The 19,906-nt window shown below is 36.3% G+C and overlaps 1 protein-coding gene across 1 annotated transcript in view; it reads left to right on the top strand.

Annotated features, from left to right (window-relative positions):
* Positions 1-12,106, top strand: part of BTBD8 (BTB domain containing 8) — a 34,146-nt gene extending 22,040 nt beyond the window's left edge. The window contains exons 12-18 of the mRNA XM_041483554.1: positions 888-1,017; positions 3,544-3,605; positions 4,653-5,286; positions 5,587-5,677; positions 6,246-6,385; positions 7,445-9,769; positions 11,103-12,106. Of these exons, the coding sequence (XP_041339488.1) occupies positions 888-1,017; positions 3,544-3,605; positions 4,653-5,286; positions 5,587-5,677; positions 6,246-6,385; positions 7,445-9,769; positions 11,103-11,572 (3,852 nt within the window). The 3' untranslated portion in view covers positions 11,573-12,106. The remainder of the gene's footprint in view (positions 1-887; positions 1,018-3,543; positions 3,606-4,652; positions 5,287-5,586; positions 5,678-6,245; positions 6,386-7,444; positions 9,770-11,102) is intronic.
* The last annotated feature ends 7,800 nt before the right edge of the window (positions 12,107-19,906 follow it).

Raw genomic sequence — 19,906 nt, 5'->3', positions numbered from 1 at the left:
GTACTTTTGGAAGTACAGAAAACGTAGGCATTTGTTTAATTTTGTTGATAGAGAAACCCCATCCTGGCAATACAAAAATTCCTGTGTATTTCTGAAAATGTAAGTCCTATGGGCAACACTGCCCTATTGATCTTTACTATCACTTTAAATTTGTGAAAAGAGAAAAACTTAGCAAAAGGTTGCATTACCTAAAACTTACAGGGGAAGAGAGTTTATTCTCTTCCTCCCTAAATATTTCCCCCCCTTTTTGTGAAGGTCACAGGTACATATGCTTTGATTTTAAACTGTCCTCTAAAGCAAGGACTGACACTTGATTAATCCAGTGTGTGTTTTTTGGATTGGGTGGAGGTGTCAGGCTCCATGTGTGTAACATACCGTGTATATTCACACAATCTAAATAATGACATTTAAGCTGTGGTTGACTGATTCTGGGAACAATTCATAAATAGTATGACAAAGAATAAAAAATAAATGAAACATTAATTACTGCAATCTGGTGCTATTATAGATTTACTTGGTCTAAGCAATAAAAATTTAATCAAATACATTATTTTTCCCTGGAGTATTTGACCTTGTTGTGACACAGCTGACAGTGAAGAGCTATTATGGGGTTCATTTAAAAAAAAAAAAAAAAAGGGAAAAAAGAGCAATGAGAGCAATGCAGTGTTTACTAGTGCTGTAATTTGTAGGTTTTAAACTATAGAAAAAATCACTCTGGTGGGCAATAATCCTTCAAAAACAGCATCTCCATCTACCAGACCGTTATAAAATGTAAGTGATGACATCATTGATCTAGCTTAGGGAGTAAGTAGATTCTGAAAGGAATAATGACTGGTTGCTATGACAATATGCCCCTCGCCAGCTGCTGATTTGTTACTTGAACACAGGGTTTTACGTGCAAGATCCAGGCGCTGCGTGATAAGCTCTGGGTCTTCCTGGTTCAGTCTTTTTATGCTGTTCGTCACACAGAAGGCTGGAAGCTGATGAGGCCAGACCATCAACAGAAAATACAAGCAGGTATGTCTGGCATCAAACGGCATTAGAATTTTTTAGCATTCTGTTCAGTGGATACAATGCAGATGGAATTGTGGAGCCTGATACAAATTAAAGCAAAATTTGTGCTGCTTTGTGTTTTGAAGTGGTGTTTTAGAGTAGAAGCATGATGGCATGCTTAGGTAGTTTCAAACATGGGAATCAGTAAGTCATTTTCTGTGAGGAGTCTTCCCTGCTTTTCTTTTTAGGAGTATATATCATAGAACCCCTCCACCATCATGTAGATGGATTCTATTCTTATTTATAGCTACTCTAAATTACTGAAAACACTGCAGTAGGATTAAAAACCTGATCTGCCTCATTTTTAAAGAGATAAGAGCTGGGGATGAATTCAATGTGCACAAAGCAGATTATCCATTCCCTGAACTCCGTTTCTGTCCTTTATCGTTTTCTCCGTGATGTATAAATATTACTCGTCTCTTGCATAACGCTCGTCCTGTGCACTGGGAGCAAATGCAGAGAGCTGGGCTGCTCGGCTGGCTGGCATTGTGGTCTTGTGTGTGCTGCTGCAGAGAGCCCCTAAGGAGCTGCATGGTGTGCTCTCAACATTTTAACAGACAGCACTTCCAGCAAAAAGGAGTTCTTGTTCTGCATGCTCCTTTGTTTTCAAGTACAGAAATATTCTGAGGATGTGGAACTGATGATGGAGTTCAGGTTCTGGTTTAATATTAGCTTTGATAGTACAGTGTTGTAAAAGAAAAGAATATTAAATACTGCTCTGAATTCAAATCACTTTTGATTCAAAGGAGATGTGAACATTTTTATATCCTTAAAGACATTAGTAGCAATTTCATAATTATATACCTAGAGATAGATGCAAATTTTATTCTACAATTACATGCTGAAAGATGCAGTGACAGTCTTTCTAAGCATGATTTAGGAATGTAGTCAAGTAATATCTCATACTACTCTGTAGAAGAGGGATAGGATTTCTTCTTGATCATAAAATCCTTCAGAAGCAGAGGAGTTGCCTTTAATAAAAAGGGTGGGTTGTTCTGATTTGGGGTGGTTTACTTTTAAGATGCTCATGTCCCTATTGTGAACGATGTTTTGGCTACTTTACACTAGTGCTTTTAATAGAAAAAAATATTTAAAATCAAGGTGTGTCTTAATTTTCCAAACTCCATATTGCCAAAAATGATTTTGTTTTCTTTTGGAGTAAATTCTGACTGAAGTTGCATGCATTTTATATATTAAAAGGCTGAAATGTTTGCATGAATTATCTGGTTTTAATTACAGGCAAAGCAATCGTACAATATTGCTAGACAAATTTTAATCTTCAGGTTAAATATGTGTAGGATAACTTAGATCAACTTTAATCTTAAAGATTTCTGGTGGTAGCTTTTCTCCTAGAAATTTAGGCTACATAGATTTAGAAGGCTATAACAGAGGAGGAAAATTGCCAAAATAAGAGAGATGATATTGTGGTTTTTTCATTTTGCAGCCTGTCTTGTGTTTTCTTAGGCACAAGTTTATAAGGATTTTGTCTTAACATATTGGTATCTATTAATATGCAGAGTCATTGCTAGAAAAAGGATTAGATCCTGGGGGTGCCATTTTCAGCATACCTTTTGTGTGGTTTTTAGAGACTTATATAAAAATTATTTTTAGTATCTTTAGCAGGAATTCAGCAGAATTTTTGTATTACACATACAAAAAATGTTTCCATGTATAGTATCTCAGAACATGAGGCACTGAACGCCTAAATTTTTTTATATATTTTTTGCAAAACCTTTTTTCCAGTTGAAATATGAATACAGACATAAATGAAACCTATCGATTCTGGGTCTGTACAGTGTCTATAAATATCCCTTTTGTGTTCTACAAGTGCAATTGATTCAAAAAGCTTTGTTGAAAACTGCTTTCCTCCCAGAGTACATCAGATGAAAAAAAAAAAGCATTCACTGCCTAAAAACTCCACATGACAATCACAGGGATAATTCTCATGACATTATGCTGCATGCTATCTAAAGAGGCACTGTGACCTTAGTGTGCACATTTAGGTATTTTGGCTTTGCCAATTTTGAAAACTAATATCATTTACCTTAATGTAATTAATCTTTTCTTTATATAGTATGAATAAATACCTTTTAATTAACAATACACCTAAAAGCGGTTAGTACTCTAAATTTGAAGGTGTCTTTTTGTAAATTTTGTACACTTTTAAAGGTCTCAGCGCACTGCTAGCTATAAATGAATTGAGCTTGGATAAACAAAAGTCTTACTATGGACATGGGGAAACAGAAGAGTTCAGTAACTTGCCTATGGCCATGTGATGTCATTGTAGATGCCACATTTTTTTGTTCCAAACATAAAACCATGTACTTCCACTTAACATTTGCCATGTCACCAAAATTAGCCTTTCAAGAGTAAATCAGGACCCCAAGAAGTGCTTTCTGATTTCACATGATGTAACTGAGTAGGCTGGCTTGATTTCTGTCCCCCTTCTTTCCTGCCAAACAGTGAAGAAACTGCTTGTTCCTTTTACAGCTGCATTTGACAAGGGTGATGACCGAAGACTTGGCAAAAAACCTGTATTCACCAGTTCTCAGGTAAACATTTATACCCAAACGTTTAAAACATTCAGATAATTGCAAACAAAACTATTTTCATTGTTTGTTTAAATTGATACTTATTTTCCCATATTGCTGAATGGAACTTGTTTTTGAAAAATCTGTATTTTCTTGTAAACTGTTTCTGCAGAATCAGTAATGACTACTGGAAACATCTTAGACTGTGTTCTGTGACATTTTACAAACAGATAAGCTCAAATAAAAGGCAGGAATTTGTGTTCAGAACCTCACATTCCTCTCATGCTACATAATGAAACTCATCTGTTTCCCAGAGCAAATGGTTTGCTACTGAGCTAATGAATCTCTGCTATTATTACAAGCCACCACAACACTGAGCCTGTTACACTCCCTGCTCTGAAAAATATTAATTAGTGCCCTCAACAACTCTTCTGTTGAAACTCACACTCAAAACTACTTTATTAATTGCTAAAAAACCAGTATGGGTTTCATATGATTTGACAGTCTTGCACACATTGCAATGACACTGGTATCACAAAGATTCCCTTTAATGCACTTAACTCTCCGTGTCTGAGTTCCTCTTTACCTGAGAGAATCAGTATTGGCACTTCTATGTGGATACGCTGTTGGCAATGGTTCAAATCATCACATGTTGTAAAATAATTTTTGGCTTTATGTTTGTAATAATGCATAGTCTTTATTCCTTTTTGAAAAATATGCACATATAACTAAAAAAAAATTTCTTACTTAAGAAGACACTAATAATATAAATAAGTAAATATTACAGAGTAACTTGTCCAAAGTAAAAGTGAAACTAGATATTTCTGTTTCCTCTACACAGAGCAGTACTTTAATATTCTTGAAACCAGCAAACGGAGCTAAAATGTGTGTGTGTGTGTATGTATATACATAGATACATAAAAATTTACTTCCATGTTTAATCTTGTTGCTTTAGATTCATGTACTACTTTAAAAGTAGATGTGTTTCAGAAATTACAGGTTATAGATAGTTTGGTATTACATGTATGTTTTGTTTGGGTTTTTTTCTAATGCCATTTTTTTTCCTAGCTAAATAAAACCACTACTGCATCTGTTGGTACAAGGAATACTTCCTGGGCAGAACACGGCAAGAAAGATTGCTGGGGAGATTCTTCCACTAATCAGGATAAAATGAAATCTGATGGATTAGGAGCATCTGGACACGCATCCACCAATAGAAACACTGTTAATAAGACTTCAAAGCATGAGGATGTAAAGGGGAAAGATGGCAAAAAATTAGTTTCCAAGATTACTAAGGATTCCAAACCTGGGGAAAAAGCTGCTTTGCCAAAGGCTAGAGCTGTTGTAAAGACAAAAACAGAAAATAATGGCAATGTGAAGGCTGAAAGCATGCTTACCAAGCAAGATATAGAAAAGACATCATCTGCAAGTGGACAAAAAAATTCAGGAAGCAGCAAAGGTCTGAGGAACCATGAAGGAAAAGTTGCAGGTGCCAGACCTAAAGTGCTGACAATAACCTCAAGCATGCAGAACAAAACAAAGCCATTGAAAAAAACCACAGGGAAGGAATCTCCCTCCTTGGTGACTGTGGCAGCAACTTCCAGCAAGTCAGCAAATTCAAACATGGATGTGCAGACTGCGGGTGAACAGACAGAGGAGCACAAAGAGGATAAATCCATAGAGGAAGGGAAGAAACAGACTGGTAATTTTTTATAATTCTTTCTTTAAAGTCCTCTTCTGACTGGTCTCAGGCTGGTCATACACTGAAAACCAGCCAGGGAAGCTTTTAAGACAATCTACTATAAACTGATAAGAGTTACATTCTTTCCCTGTAAATTAATATAAACTGACTTTATGGTCAATTAATAGCCATCTAAAACAGTAAACATTTTACTTTAGCATGTATGGTCTTCTCAATAACTGATCTTCACATGTTAGATTTTTTTTGGTACTTACATGCAGTGTATTTCCCTCTGTAATTAACTTTGAATTTACTCTACAGTAGTGAAAACAAAGGTATCTGTGAAGGTATCAAATGGAGTCACCAGCAAAAAAAAAAAGACTGAGCTTGAGGCTAATGCCACAACAAGCAGGTATGTTACAAAGCAATATGCTGCTTCATAGATGTGTGCATGAGTGTATGAGTTTGGGAAGAAAGGTTTCAGGTGAACTGTTAAGCTTACCATTAGATGTTCTTTTTACTCTGAGCATGTCTGTCTGTAGGATGTTATTTGCAAAACAGTATGAGTTAGCTATTGGCAACACTGCTGTAAAGATAGAACTGATTTGGCTTTTGTGTTGGACTGTTGCATGCTAATAATTTTTAAAATATTATAGGTCATTCAGAATTTTGCATACTGGAACAGTTAATGACTACACAAGGTGTTGTAAATATACCATTGCTGGAATAGTTTAGATTAAACTGGACAGGAGACAGCTGAAGTGAAATTGTGAAACGGGTCATTATATGTACATGTTTGTATATAAATTAAAAATATAGATATATATTTAATTTTTATTTTCAGAAAGTTTACTTTTTAGGTTGCATTTTCAATGTTTATATATGTGTGCACATTAAAACACATATATTTCTTGTTTAAATATAATTAAACATTGCTATATCTAAGCCTGGAAATAATGAATGTAATGATTTCTTTGCAGTCTAACAAAAAAACCAACAGGAAAGGGGTGTAATGAGCAAAATGTACAAGCTGTTCTAAAGAAAAAAGCGAATGTGAGTATGAATTCTGCAGCACAGCAAAAGACTCCAAACACACCTACCAATTCTCCCAAGAACCAAGGTAAAGTTTCATACAGCAGTCAAATAATCTGCCACTATTATGCAAAGCTTTGAGGTTTGTTTGGTTTTTAGCACAAGTATTTGGAAAAATCTTCTGGAGAATTCTGGGTTTTTTCCACATTTCACTTTTGGTGACAATCCTAAACTGTAAAATGCAAATTAACGTGTCAACTTCAAAATACTTAAAAGACGGTCTTCACTGCCACTCGGTGTTTTCTTCTGCTTGTTTAATCTGCATTGCAGAGTCTTCCATTTGCTGATCCCCTGCACTTCTGCATTTGGAACCATGACTGAGCTCAACAGAAATTCTGTAGGTTGAGCATTTGTAATAAGCCTCAAAGATCTGGACTGCAGACTGCTTTATGCCTCCCTAATTAGGTGTTTTCCTATTTCCCCCTCTCAGTAGTGTACTGATACTGGCCCCCAAACAAATACTCAATTTCAACAGCTACTGACAGAAGGGGTAGGAAATGACACCATAGAACACAGAGAGGAAACACTGCTTAAGAAGAATACAAGGTGTTAAGGATGGAGCTCTAATATTCAAGTTTCATTGTCTTAAATGCACTGTGATATAGAAGACACAGGTTCTGTCAATTTGTGGTCATTAAAGATCTTGCAGTATTTTCTGACTGAGCAGGGACATTAACTCTGGTATTCTAATCACATTATAACGGATGTAATTATTTTATGCCTCTGTTCATTTCCTCTACAATATAAATTGAATACAGTACTCATTACTTCATTGCTAAGCTGCTGTGTAGTGTTTGTATGCATTATTAGAGAGCTGCTGCTTTCTACTTTAGGAATGACTGCTTCAGTTACAGGCTAAAGTGATTCCTGTATGTACATTCTATGAATTGCCTTAAAGGTGCCGAGACAGTATTTTTGTCTACTATTTATTATTTCAAATCTTAATTCTTTAACAAGCCTTAAACCCCTTAGTTGCATTAAAAGTTGAGTAACTTGTTTCTTAACATAAACAAGCATTAACATGAAATTGGTGAATATACTGTGACTGGCACATACAACCTTTATAGTCTTTTTTACTGTTTGTTAGGACCTCAGGGGGAATCACCAAATTCACTGAAATCAGGAATGTCTCCAAAACATAATGAAGAAAAAAATGTCTTACAACACCTGGTTCAGACACTCCCAGAAAAACATCCTTCAGCTAAGAAGAAGAGTATTAAACAATCACCAACACCTGTAACAAAAGCCACTTCAAAAATAACACCTAAGACTGTGGCTCCATCAAAGAATGCTGAGATTGTGAATAGTAAAGACCCAAAACAGAAAACAGCTGTATTAAAATCTCAGTCCTCTGCCCAAAAGCACTCAAGGAGTGATTCTCCTGTTGTCCAGAAGAATATGCACACCTCTGAGCACAGTGGTTCAGGACAGAAACTTGAGAAAAACACAGCTGATGCTGTGGCAGGTCAGCTTCATGACAATAATGAAAGCTATTCTGCAAATGAATCTTTAAAACCTGCCACAGAGAGTAGCAGTGACAATAAATTGCTGGAGTCCTGTCAATCCAATAAACAAAAATTACCGGATTCTTCTGCAACTGTGCAACACGAAATGCAATCCAAATCTTCTTCTCCTCAAATTGCAGAAGAAACTATTAATAAACTGAATGTTTCAATACAAAATGACATGGAAACAAGACAAATCTGTGGAGATCAGACTGAAATTAGAAAGACTGAGGATCCAGAGAAAGAGGATAATACAGCTGAATTTCACTGTCATGCACAGTCTTCCAATGATGGATATTCAGACTTTTCCAAGGAAACCAATCAAAAGGCCATTGTTTTAGGAGAACTGGTGAAAGATTCAAAAGCAGCAAAAGTCTGTAATGAAGAGAGTGACAAAATAAACTCTGAAACAGGTCATAACTATGGTGAAAGTGCTTTGTCAAGCTTTTCCCAAGTAACCAATAAAGAGGATGAGACATCAACTTCTAAAATCCATGTGGAAGGATTTCTTACAGTTGATGAACTGTGTGATACATCAGCCTTGACTGAATATAAATCAGTTACAACAGATTTAGACGATGTTTCAGAATGTTCCACAGAACAAATAACAGAAAAATATTCACCTAATTACACAGAGCTTATAGAGCCCATGGAAATGCCAGAAAACCATGAAAATGCAGAAATTCGCTTTGTGGACCATTGGAGTACTGGTGCTGTAGATCCAAAAGAGAGCCCTGAATCTGATACTGGCAGTGCAACCACATCCTCTGATGATATAAAACCAAGATCAGAAGATTATGATGCCGGAGGCTCTCAGGACGATGAGGGATCCAATGAAAGAGGGATTTCTAAATGCAGTACTATGTTATGTCATGATTTTCTTGGAAGAAGCAGCAGTGACACAAGTACACCTGAAGAATTAAAAATTTATGATAGCAGCCTAAGAATAGAAGTGAAAATGAAAAAAGAGGGTTCTGATCTTTTTCGTGTTAATTCAACGAGTGATGATGAAATACCAAGAAAAATTTGGTCCCATCAAGAGAGTTCACGCACCACGACTAGAGAAAGCAAAAGTTCTACTTTTGGTAATACACAGTTTACTCAGGAAGCAGACCAAGTTTCTTCTTCTGCCGATGAAACAGAAGATGACAGATCTGAAGCAGAGAATGTTGCAGAAAACTTTCCCCCATCAAATGTTCCTACTCAACAGTTCCAAGGAATTGATAATTTAGCTTTTGAGGATGCAACAGAAAATGATACTGCAAGTCAGGAGTTTTCTAAAACTAAAAATTTCAAACGATCTGTTTTACTTTCAGTAGATGAATGTGAAGAATTGGGAGCTGACGATAAAGTGGAAACTCACACTTCACGTCAGCACTCAATAGATTCTCTTACTCCAGAAGTATTTGACAGTGTTTCTCAAGAGCACCATGGAACGACATTTTATTCAAGATACTCATTGGAAACTGAAGAGGCATTCCTGGATGGCAAACAGCAAAAGGATAGAGACAATAGACTGGATAAAAGTGGAAGTTCTGTCCTGCATCTTCACGGTACTGAAATCCCAGGAAAGGAGAATCAAGGTGCTTCAATGACTGAACAGAACTGCTCAGAGAAAGTATATTCAGCAGGCAGTCCACATCCAGGAGAAAACCAGCAAGTAAATATGAAGAATGAGGTGGTTAGTGAATTTCACCAGTGCAATAAGTACTTAGACAATGATGCAAAATCTCAAGAAAGACCATGTCATCTGGATCTTCAGCAGAGAGAAACTAATTCTGATGTGCAAAAGAGCAGCTCTGCAAAACCTGTAGAAGCCAGTAAGAATCAGATGCTGACTCAGGAAAGTCAAGTGAGAGAGAGTCAACCAGCAACTACTGAATGCGCTAATACTGATTTACTTCCAGGTAATGTACAGAAATAGAAACATTCAGTCATTCAAAACCAAATTAATAGGGAAAGCTTTGGCAATTTGTCTGGGATTGAATCCTGAAGTAATTTTGGCTGAAACCATATTTAAGTATTTTTAAGTATTTCACTTGGGTAGGGAATGCTTGTCTGTTTGAAATATCCGTCAATACCCTGCTGTTCAATGAGAAACTTGACTACAAGAAAAGAGATTTCCTGTAATGCTAAAAGAAAGATTGGATGCAGTTGTCTGTACTTCAGTTATTTTTGATCCAATCTAACATTGACAGCATCAGCTTTTGATGGAATCCTAGTATTTGTTTTGTCTGCTTGACAATATAGAGTATGAATGGGATGTGCAATAACTAAAGTAATAACCTTAACTAAAGCGCACTGAACTGTTTACCTGAACAGCTATATGCATTATTGTTGTAATTTATTTATTTATATACTATATACAAATTTGGATCATTCTCCCACTGAATATAACTGAATATTTGCCATATACACCAGTGGGAGCAGGTTTGAACTGCTTTAGAGCTTATGAGATGTCTAAAATTCTAAATTTTACCAGTAAAAGGTTATTTCCTAAAGAGAGATTATACTTAGAACTGATGCTTATATACAAAAAAAGTTCTAACTTGTTTCATGTAGCTAGATGAATACTTGTCTAGTTTTGTGTTTTGTCTTCTTTATATCAATAATTCAGTCTGTTTATCCCATCAAAAATATACAATAGTGTTGATTACAACTATTGTGTATTTGAGAGTAATGAAACACTGATGATGATCTATGTTCAGCCAGACCACAGAACAAGAAGACATTAAAAGTTGTACTATTTTTTTAAGTTTGCTTGCCCTTGCCTGCAGCTGCCCTTGCATGTGCAATGTAGAAATAAGCCTGTGGATAAACAATTTTGGTTTTAATTCTCTTCTAAGCTGACATAGCTTAAGTCACCATTCAGTAATCATTCTCTTTTAATTCCCTCTATGCACCTCCTGGTCTAAATTTAATTTATGTAGTAAATGAGAAATTTCATGTGCATTAAGTGTATATTTACATTGTCATTTTCTGTATCAGAAACTTAATTATGGAGGTTATTGTTAATTACCAGTGGTGATTGCTGCTTTAACTTAATTTATAAATCATACTTTGTTTTTTATATAGGAAATAAATGCCTCAAATTTTGTCATTTTTGTATAACCTTCCATCCCCCCCTTTTTTAACCTGATTGGATTGTCCTTCCTGAATGAATTAAATTTTGCTCTACACAGCCCTGAGGGGAGGATCATCTACAATTTTTACATTGTACAGTATTGTGAATTATTTCAGGAGACATAGATGATTATGACACAATGGCACAAACCTGCATGTATGAACATCGGCCTTCAAAAACCCTTTCTCCAATATATGAGATGGATGTTGGAGAAGCAATTGAGCAGAGGATGGATTCAGAAACAGCAGTTCTAGACATGGATTTTGAAGATCAACAGTTTGCAGAACAGGACTGGACTCTACTCAGGCAATTGCTATCTGAGCAGGACTCAAATATAGATTTCAAAAACTCTGTTCCTGAAGACCTTAACTTAGCACAATGTCTTATCAATCAGACACTGTTTCTGGCACGAGATGGTTCGAATCCTCAGGGTACCTCACAAGTTGACACATTCAGTAGGTGGACTGAGCTCATGTCTCCACTTGACGACTCCTCAGCAAGCATTACAGTGGCAAGCTTTTCATCTGAAGACTGTTCGTCCCCTCAAGGGGAATGGACAATTCTTGAACTGGAAACCCATCATTAAGGTTTCAGCTGTTTGCAACTGAACTCCAACCCATGCCCCAAATCTATTTTTGCTGAGTTGTTTCCATACCATAATGAAATACTGCATCAGTCAAGAACGAGCAATTCTTGATATGAGGCAATCTTTCTGATAAAATGAGGTAAATATGTTAACTTATCATCTAGATTTAATCACAAGTACAATAATTTTTCAAGACTTAAATGTATGTCTTTTCTAAAAATGAACTTGAGCATGTATTTTCTAGAATTGTTAGAAAAACTAGATAACATGAAAGAAAAGTCTGGGTTTCTGCCCTCTCTTTTATCTTCTTTTTTGACATTTAATGTTCTCATTGATCAAAAATTTAAAGATGAATGCACTATAGTACACCTATTCCTCTCCTTTCCCCCTCTCCCCCCATGGTGACTTCATTTTACAACAATAAAGATTTAGAATGGTTGTGTCAAAAGGTGATGTGTGCCAACACTACTTTAAATGACAGAAAAACATACTTATATTCAAAGCAAATGTTTCAATCTGACTCTGCCTTGGGCCTTGTTAATATGAGCAGCTTGCTTAATCTGTTTCTTCCAGATTTGATTTTTGTATTTTGGTTTGTTTTGTTTAGAAGTTTTCAATAAATTTTTTTAATTGCATTTTCTTCAAATATAAGACTTCAAAGGGTCTGTGCTGTACAAAGACCACTGTTTCTTTCACGAAAATGCACATATTTAAGTAAATATTTCAAATGGCATAGTGCATGAATTCAAAGGAGTTGGTAGAATGTTGCTCCTGCTCTAAGAAACAGCATGTCTGATATCTCCAAAAGTACATCTGAATCTGAAGTTGTGGTCAGTGTTAATCTGAAGTCTGATGTTAACTAGAATTACCTTCAGGCATTAATTAATTACACTTGCATGTTCTCATGCTGAAGTATAGCAAGATTCTCAGGAATTTGGTTTGTGTGTTTTCATAGATGCCACATTTTTGGGAGTGGTAATAGGATTATTGCATCTTCATTATTATCTCTAGTGTAGCTTTTATAAATTGAGACTAAATGTCACAATAACCTTTCTTTTGACTCAGAGTGAAATAGGATATACAGATCATTTTGCTGCTTTTGGCTCTTTGGCTGTGGATAGGACTGATTATTGTCTTTTCTGATTGACAGGGGAGGAAGGAGTGAGAAACTCCTTGTAATTCTTACCCAGTCAGTCAGAACTCCTGAAAAATACAGGGGTTTTTTTCCCTGCAAAGGTTGGACCCCCCTCAGATGTCTGCATTATGGAAACAGTAGTGCTTGTCTTTCACACAGCTTAAAATCTAAAAAAGAAGTAGTCTACCTCCTCTTAGTCATTAACAGAAGTGCCTTCAGAAGTGAGTGCCATATAGGAGTAAAAGGCTAAGTAACATTCTATTTTAGTTGGAACTATAGGAGTACACAACTAAGCTGACTGTAACCACTAATAACACGGTCAGTTCTGCAAGCTTTTGCACAGTTCCAGCAGTGCACCTTAACCTGACAAACTTCATTTCTTTTTGTTCACAGGCAGAAACTCAGTTCTGTGGAAATATGAACTTGCCTTAGTGTATGATTAACGAGGTTATGACTTTGGATTTGACAGAATAAAGATCTTTGAGGCAAATCATTTATCTAGCAAGGAATTTTGTTGAATTACTGATACATAAGTAATGTTTCATTCTCAAAATGAATGGAGGAAGAAATTTATCTTGTTCTTTAATATCAAGGTAAGGGAAAAAAAGGAAAACCTTCCATTCTGTCAGTGGAAGGCTCTAAACACGTGGAAGGAAAATGTTCAGTCTCATCATAAAAATCTTTCATCTACTCTTTTAACAGTAGGATAAATACTCTGAGATACTGTAATTCAAAATACTATAAATGTAATATTCTGTATTTAACACAGTCTTCATATTGAAGGAGTTAGAACCAGCTTTAGAAGTGCAAAACATCAAGAAAACCTATTTTTCACCTTCAGTGTTTACAAGATACATCAGTAGGAGATAATCTTTTGGGTAAAATAGAGAACTGTAGTACTGGCCATAGGAAAAGATGAAGCTCAAGGGAAGCTCTTACAGCAGGCCAAGGAATAGTGTTTTTTAGTGTCTGTGAAAGTAGAAGTTGTCTACCAAAAAGTTTAATCAGCTTTAAAATCCTGATGATATTCTGACAATGGGCATTCACATGTTAAACCAGATGAAGTGATGGAAAGGAGAAGTGACAGAAAGTGAAAGAAGGGATCCTTTTGTCTATTTTTTGCTTTGCCCATATTTTTAACTTCTTACTGAACTGATAAAGTGACACTGAAAATTGACACAAAATTTAAAGTGTATTGTATGAAATACAGTCACATATAGGGTTTTTTAATGGTGGTTTTTGTCTTTGCATTTACTTTTTCAGTTGTATCAAAATTAAATTAGCTTCTCTCTTCAAGTCCTCAATGCTGTTGTTGCAATTCCTTTAACAGTTTTGCAGCAGAGCACTGATTAGGATATGGTATTGTTCACTTGGTACAGAGGCAGCCATAGAATTCAGCTTCCCACAGCCAAACAGCGTCTGCAGAAGTAGCAGGAATAGAAAGTGGTATTGTTTTTAATTCGCGTTACTAGAGCGCCTGTGAGGCTTAATCAGACCAGCATCCCACTGGCTAGACATTGTACAAACAAAGAGCAAAAACAAAGACTGCCCACAGAGTGGTCAGAATCCAAGATAAGACAAAACACAAAAAAAAATGCACATGAATGGAAAAGTAAAATAAGAGTGTCAATATTTGTCTAGCTGATTAGCAATGGTTTCAGCACATCACCAGTTTAAATAGTCATTTTTTCTCCTGTATGCATTACAAGAAGGGAAAACTTTAGGGTGAGATTTGAAGGCTGGATAACAATGGAGCTGGAAGAATGTATAATCCTGACCAGCCTTACGTGCTGCCTAAACTGTTCGACCCTGACCGCATTCAGGGAAATGTTCAAGTTTTAAGCCAGGTGTAGGTAACTATTTGTTTAATAGTATCAGTCACCTGAGTTCTTTGGAAGCCTTCTCACACCTCCTGGCAGTGATTTTATCACTGTATTTGCCTCTTCTCCAAAACAGGAGAGAATGGAGTCAAGGTTTCTTTGAAAACTTGACAGAGAAACAAAGGTGGTGCCATGGGCTCCAAGTGAATAGTGATGATGAGGTCCTGAAAGAGCTCTAAAGCAAAGACAAGGCAGATAGATACATCTGAGGAAACAGTGAAGGGGTGTCAGTGAGGAAACCAAAACGATGGCACAGTCAGAATACTGCCCTTGCAGTAGTATTTGGCGCAAGAGCAGTGAAATTGATTTGTTGAAGCCCGAGAAGACCAGGCTGCAGTTAACAGGTGCAAGTGACAGCACACCTGAGACTGTTCTGTGAATGGGCAAAGATGTCTGTATCCTACAGAGAGTAACTACACATTTAGTAAACTATTAGTGAAATTTAAAGGAGAGGACATGGCAATCAGTCTCAGATAATGACCCTGATTTAGCCTACCTTGAATGACATGTTATGAAGGTGAAAAATAAGGAAAGATGTTTTACATGTATGAATGTATTAAGTTTAAAAAAAGACTAGACCTCCAAAAGTGGTATCTGCAGGCATAATTACTTTTTTTTTTTTTCTCTTGGAAAGTTAGAGTCTAATCTGGAGAAGCAGCTCTGCAGATAATAGCTAAAATTATATTTGTGGAGTAAGTCACCAACAGACATACTGCAGACAGACAAGGGAAGGCCAGACACTTGGAACCATACAGGAAAGGCAGGAGGGGGGAAGTTCTTCCTAATAATCTATTAAAAAATAAATTAGGGAAACAAAGGAAATGAAAATATGGAGGCAGGAGTCAAATGAGGATGAGAGGATTTAAGGAAAACTGAATCACTGGCATCACTGAACATAGCCCACAAGGCAGATGAGTATAAAATACCAGTTCTGAGGTTGATTATGAGGGTGTTCTCTAGGGGCTATGGTCAAAATGAGAGATTGGCCCACAGAGTCAAAGGCAACAGGACAGTACAGTCTGTTTGGTAGAGCCTGACCGAACTGCAGGAAGGAAACTGAGCCTAACCCCTAGGAGAGAAACAACAGTTAGAAAAGCAGATGAGTTAATAATATATTTCGGGTTGCTTTTTCAATGCATGAGATTATACCATGTTTAGGTAGTGTAGCAAAAGAAATGCAGAGGCTGAGACATACAGTGAAGATCAGAAGAGATAAGTAAGCATGAAATGAGATCAGCAGGCAGTCTGGACTGCTACAAGTGATCAGATAAATGCATAAAAAAACCAGACATCTGCTTTTGTGGTATCAGGGTAATGGAAAGGACACTTCATAAATTCTTAAGTTTTTCCCTTAGAAAAGCTTCCTCCAGAATCAAATAATTACAGTAAAAACATAGCAATACAGGAAAATGTAGGCTTGAACTGACCTCTAAAGGTCTGTAGTCCAACCTCCTACTAAAAGCAGGGGTAACTTCAAAGTTAGATGGGGTTCTTAGGGCCTCATCAATGGCCATAGCATATAAAATGATAATAAAGTCAGCAGGCAGAAACACAATACTCATGGGAAACAGATAGTTGAGATTAAACTAGTCTCATTATAATAAAACTACTTTGTGTGTCATTGGAAAATCTTAGTAATTGAGTACAAGAAATATGGTTAGCTTGCAATATTTTAAAGTTCTGGATGTTATGTGACTGAACTGTACATGTTTAATAATCTTATTCCATACTTTTTAAGGTTTTTTATTATTTCAAATTATACTCAATTTTTGAGATGGCAAATTTTATTATTATTTTGGAAGAACTAGGGCTAGAGAACTTCCTATATTTCTCCCAAAGACTATCCCTAGGATGTGTTCCCCTAGCATTGTCTATCAGTTTGTTTCAGGGAATATGATTTTAAAAAAAACCCACATACCTGTTCTAGGTACATACTGTAAGAGACTATTTTATATATATTTCAATATATATTATTGCCATCTGGAAAATAGTAAGTAGCATGCTAATTCTACTTTGCTCCAGAAAACCTAAACCTTTGCATGATGGAATTAACAACTGCTCTCATATTGTTCATCTGTTGCTGAGAACCAAGATATTTAGGAATTCATTATTTTGCTTTCACTAATGTCAAAAAAAAACCCTCTTTTTGACCTCAGGTGAATGAGGTTCAGGACTTGTCTATAATGATGCATGTACTAGAAATGCTATTTTTCCAATATATATATTTTGTAGTTTTCTAGTTTTATTCTACTAATAACATTGTACAATTGTAGGTATGACAAATTACAGCTAGAAAGACTTCAATTTAGGAGTCATAATTGTATGCATTCTGTTAATATTTCATGACCGGGGTGATTTAACATTTTTACATTGATGGATGACATTCTTGCCAGGACTACATAGGAACTGAGGACAGAAGATAAAATGAGAAGTATTGCAGCTTTATTACAACAGATGATTCTCTGGAAATGGGCTTTTAGATCTGAAATCAAATATAATTAGAAGCTTTCATCTCTTGCAGAAAATCCATACTGATTTTCATCTTTCTCTCGTGAACAAAAGCTATGTGTGATTTTTTTTTTTTTTAAATAAGCTTTAATGTTCAACTTTGGAAGAAATACAGCTCAAATGGCTTCTTTAGCTAATTTAAAACCTAGCTTCTTCCCACTGACAACTACTGTGTGTTTAAAGAAGCTAAACCTGTAATAGAAAAGTGATTTATCTAAGAACTGGATATCAGCTGGGGAAAAATACTGAGTTTGGTAATTTTTTTACAAATCTGTTTTTTTACATTTGATAACTAAAAGCAGAAGAAGCTATACAGAGCAGGTGTGCACACACACCTGTTTATTTCTTGCATTTGACCTTCCTTTCATACTTCTCTTTGCAATCTGCACTGTACGCTCCATTAAGCCACAGTTCTGCAAACACAGAAGTGAATCCACAGCCACATCTGCAGATTGGCTTTCAGCTTAACATTCTCTTTTCAGAGAGGGTAATGGAGCTGACACTGGGGGCAGGCACTGTGCATGCTTGTGTTTTTATGCAGTACTCAACTTAATGATGTTCTAATCCTGATGAACCATCTAGATGCAGTTAAAGTATGAAATAATTAATAACAGAATTCCATTAAATTCCCTCCCTGTTCTCCTTAAATGACTGCTCAGAAGACTGTCCAGTTAGAGAAATCAAAGTCCTAAGAACCTAACTTTTTGCATTACATGCAACCTAAGTTCTTTCTCTATTGCACTGTAAAATATGAATACATGTCTTCAAGAACTCAAACCTCAATATCTGGAGGGGCTGACTATAACTCAGTAACTGGATACATTTAACAAGGACATTGATGGTCAAAACAGGATTTGTATACTTAGAGCTCATGACTGTTAACTGGACTAGAGTGTGTATTCTGGTGAACCTGAACAGTGTGCACAAATTTGGGTCTGAGCCCAATTACCCAGGTAGTCCATCACACTTTGTATCTATGTACCTGATGAGATTCCTTTCTCAGCTTCCACTGAAGTTAGTGTAAGTGGTATCAGATGCATGTTTATGAAGATGACATTATTTATGTGTCTGGTCAGAAAAACTAGTTACTGGAGTAAAAATCTTGGCCCATGTACCTTAAATGTATAAAACATTTTTGAGCCTGATCTCACCAACTTAATTCAACCTACCATATCCTCACCTATGCAATCCTTATGTAGGAATTCTTGCCATTTTATTACAGTTTTACTTAATGAAATAATTTTTGTTCTTCACTTTTTTAAAAACCCTCTTTTGAGTGTGGCATGACATCCTGCCAGTAGAGTTATATCAGTGTGCTTAAGATCAATACAGATAGGATGAACTCTGTGTACATGCCAGATTCAGTGTAGGTAACATAAAAGCATCGTGTGACTTTGATAAAATTAGGTAATATCCACGAACAAGAGACCCACCTCTAAGTCTAACTTCCTGCCTATAACAAAATCTCCTGTATCTGTAGAGAAAAAAAACCCTTCAATCTCTATTTTCTGGATTATCATGTTCTAGTAACCAAGATTAATCTAATATATGTATAATGGGATGCATATGAAGAAAAGTTTGAGTCACTACCTGTAGTCCATGGCTTTATGGTCCTAGAATATTTTGACCACTCAATCCTGTGGAGGGGAGGATGTTAAGCTCTCAAACTGAATGCTTGCATGTTTCCCACCTGCCTGCTTTCCACACCTAGGTAACGAGCTTGGGCCTGAGTAATCCTATTTTGAAATTATTTCTTGTCAACGTAGTGTTCTGTTTCAAGAATATCTGTATGGTTGCATAGTCCCACAACCCTTCTTCCCCATGCTACATCCTCAAGGTTCTTAGCTGATTTCTGTATGACAGAAAATAATAAATCCTATGTGTAAGTTAAATGCTGAGTCACTGTACTTCATTCAACTTGTGGACTGCTGACATGAATTTTTATTTGTGCTCTGTAAATGGCAAAAAAAAAGGTTACTTTCCTTTACCATCTGTTTAGTGAACCTTCACTCCTTTTTGTCCTTTAAAGGAAAATACTGATTTTTCTATGATTGTGTCATCAGAGAACAGGACAGTTGATACACGTCTGATGATCGACAATCAGTTTTCATATAAAAATACAGAGAGGAAGATACCTATGTAACAGTCCCACAATATCAAACAATGGTGCTGATGTAGAACATACAGGATATGGGCCAGAAGAGCATAGAGAAACACTAATTTGATGATAGATTTTGCCTTGTCATAAATTAGTTATTCATTCAAATGCTTATGCCATTATCTTCATCATAGGGGAGTTGTTGTCCCAAGATGTTTCTATTCTTGCCTAAGTGGGGTTCTGTACTCTGCTTCCAGGAAATATTTGATATGCTGCCAGACCAGCCCTGTTCTTTCTCTCTTCTGCAACTTCACCTGCATGTGAAATGCACCATGTAGGTATGTAGGAAAGAAAGGCTTCTGAGACTAAAAGCTAGGACTAGCCAAATGTCAGAAACTGTCACAGCAGAGATAACAGTAAGTAGGAAAATAGCTTTCCTCAGAAGTCCCTTTTGGGAAAGGAAACTGCTGTGGAGGAGAATGCTCTGAAGAACACACAATTCAGAAAAATCTATTTTCTTTGAGTCTCAGCTCTACTTAATGAGTGATCTGACATTCAGGCTCAAAAAAAAAGAGAAAGCTAAGTCATTAAATACTCAAATGGTCTTGCAGAACAAACTTCTACCAGAACTGTCCCTCGGGCAGAGTCCCAGGGGCTCAGACTTGTAGCAGACAAGCATGAGGCCAGGGCAGCTCTCACACAGGACACGGTGC

The sequence above is a fragment of the Pyrgilauda ruficollis genome, unplaced genomic scaffold (genome assembly GCF_017590135.1).
Source record: "Pyrgilauda ruficollis isolate IOZ18807 unplaced genomic scaffold, ASM1759013v1 scaffold6, whole genome shotgun sequence".
Classification (NCBI taxonomy): Eukaryota; Metazoa; Chordata; class Aves; order Passeriformes; family Passeridae; genus Pyrgilauda; species Pyrgilauda ruficollis.
The sequence above is the reverse complement of the archived record's forward strand: the minus strand, read 5'-3'. Positions and strand labels throughout refer to the sequence as shown.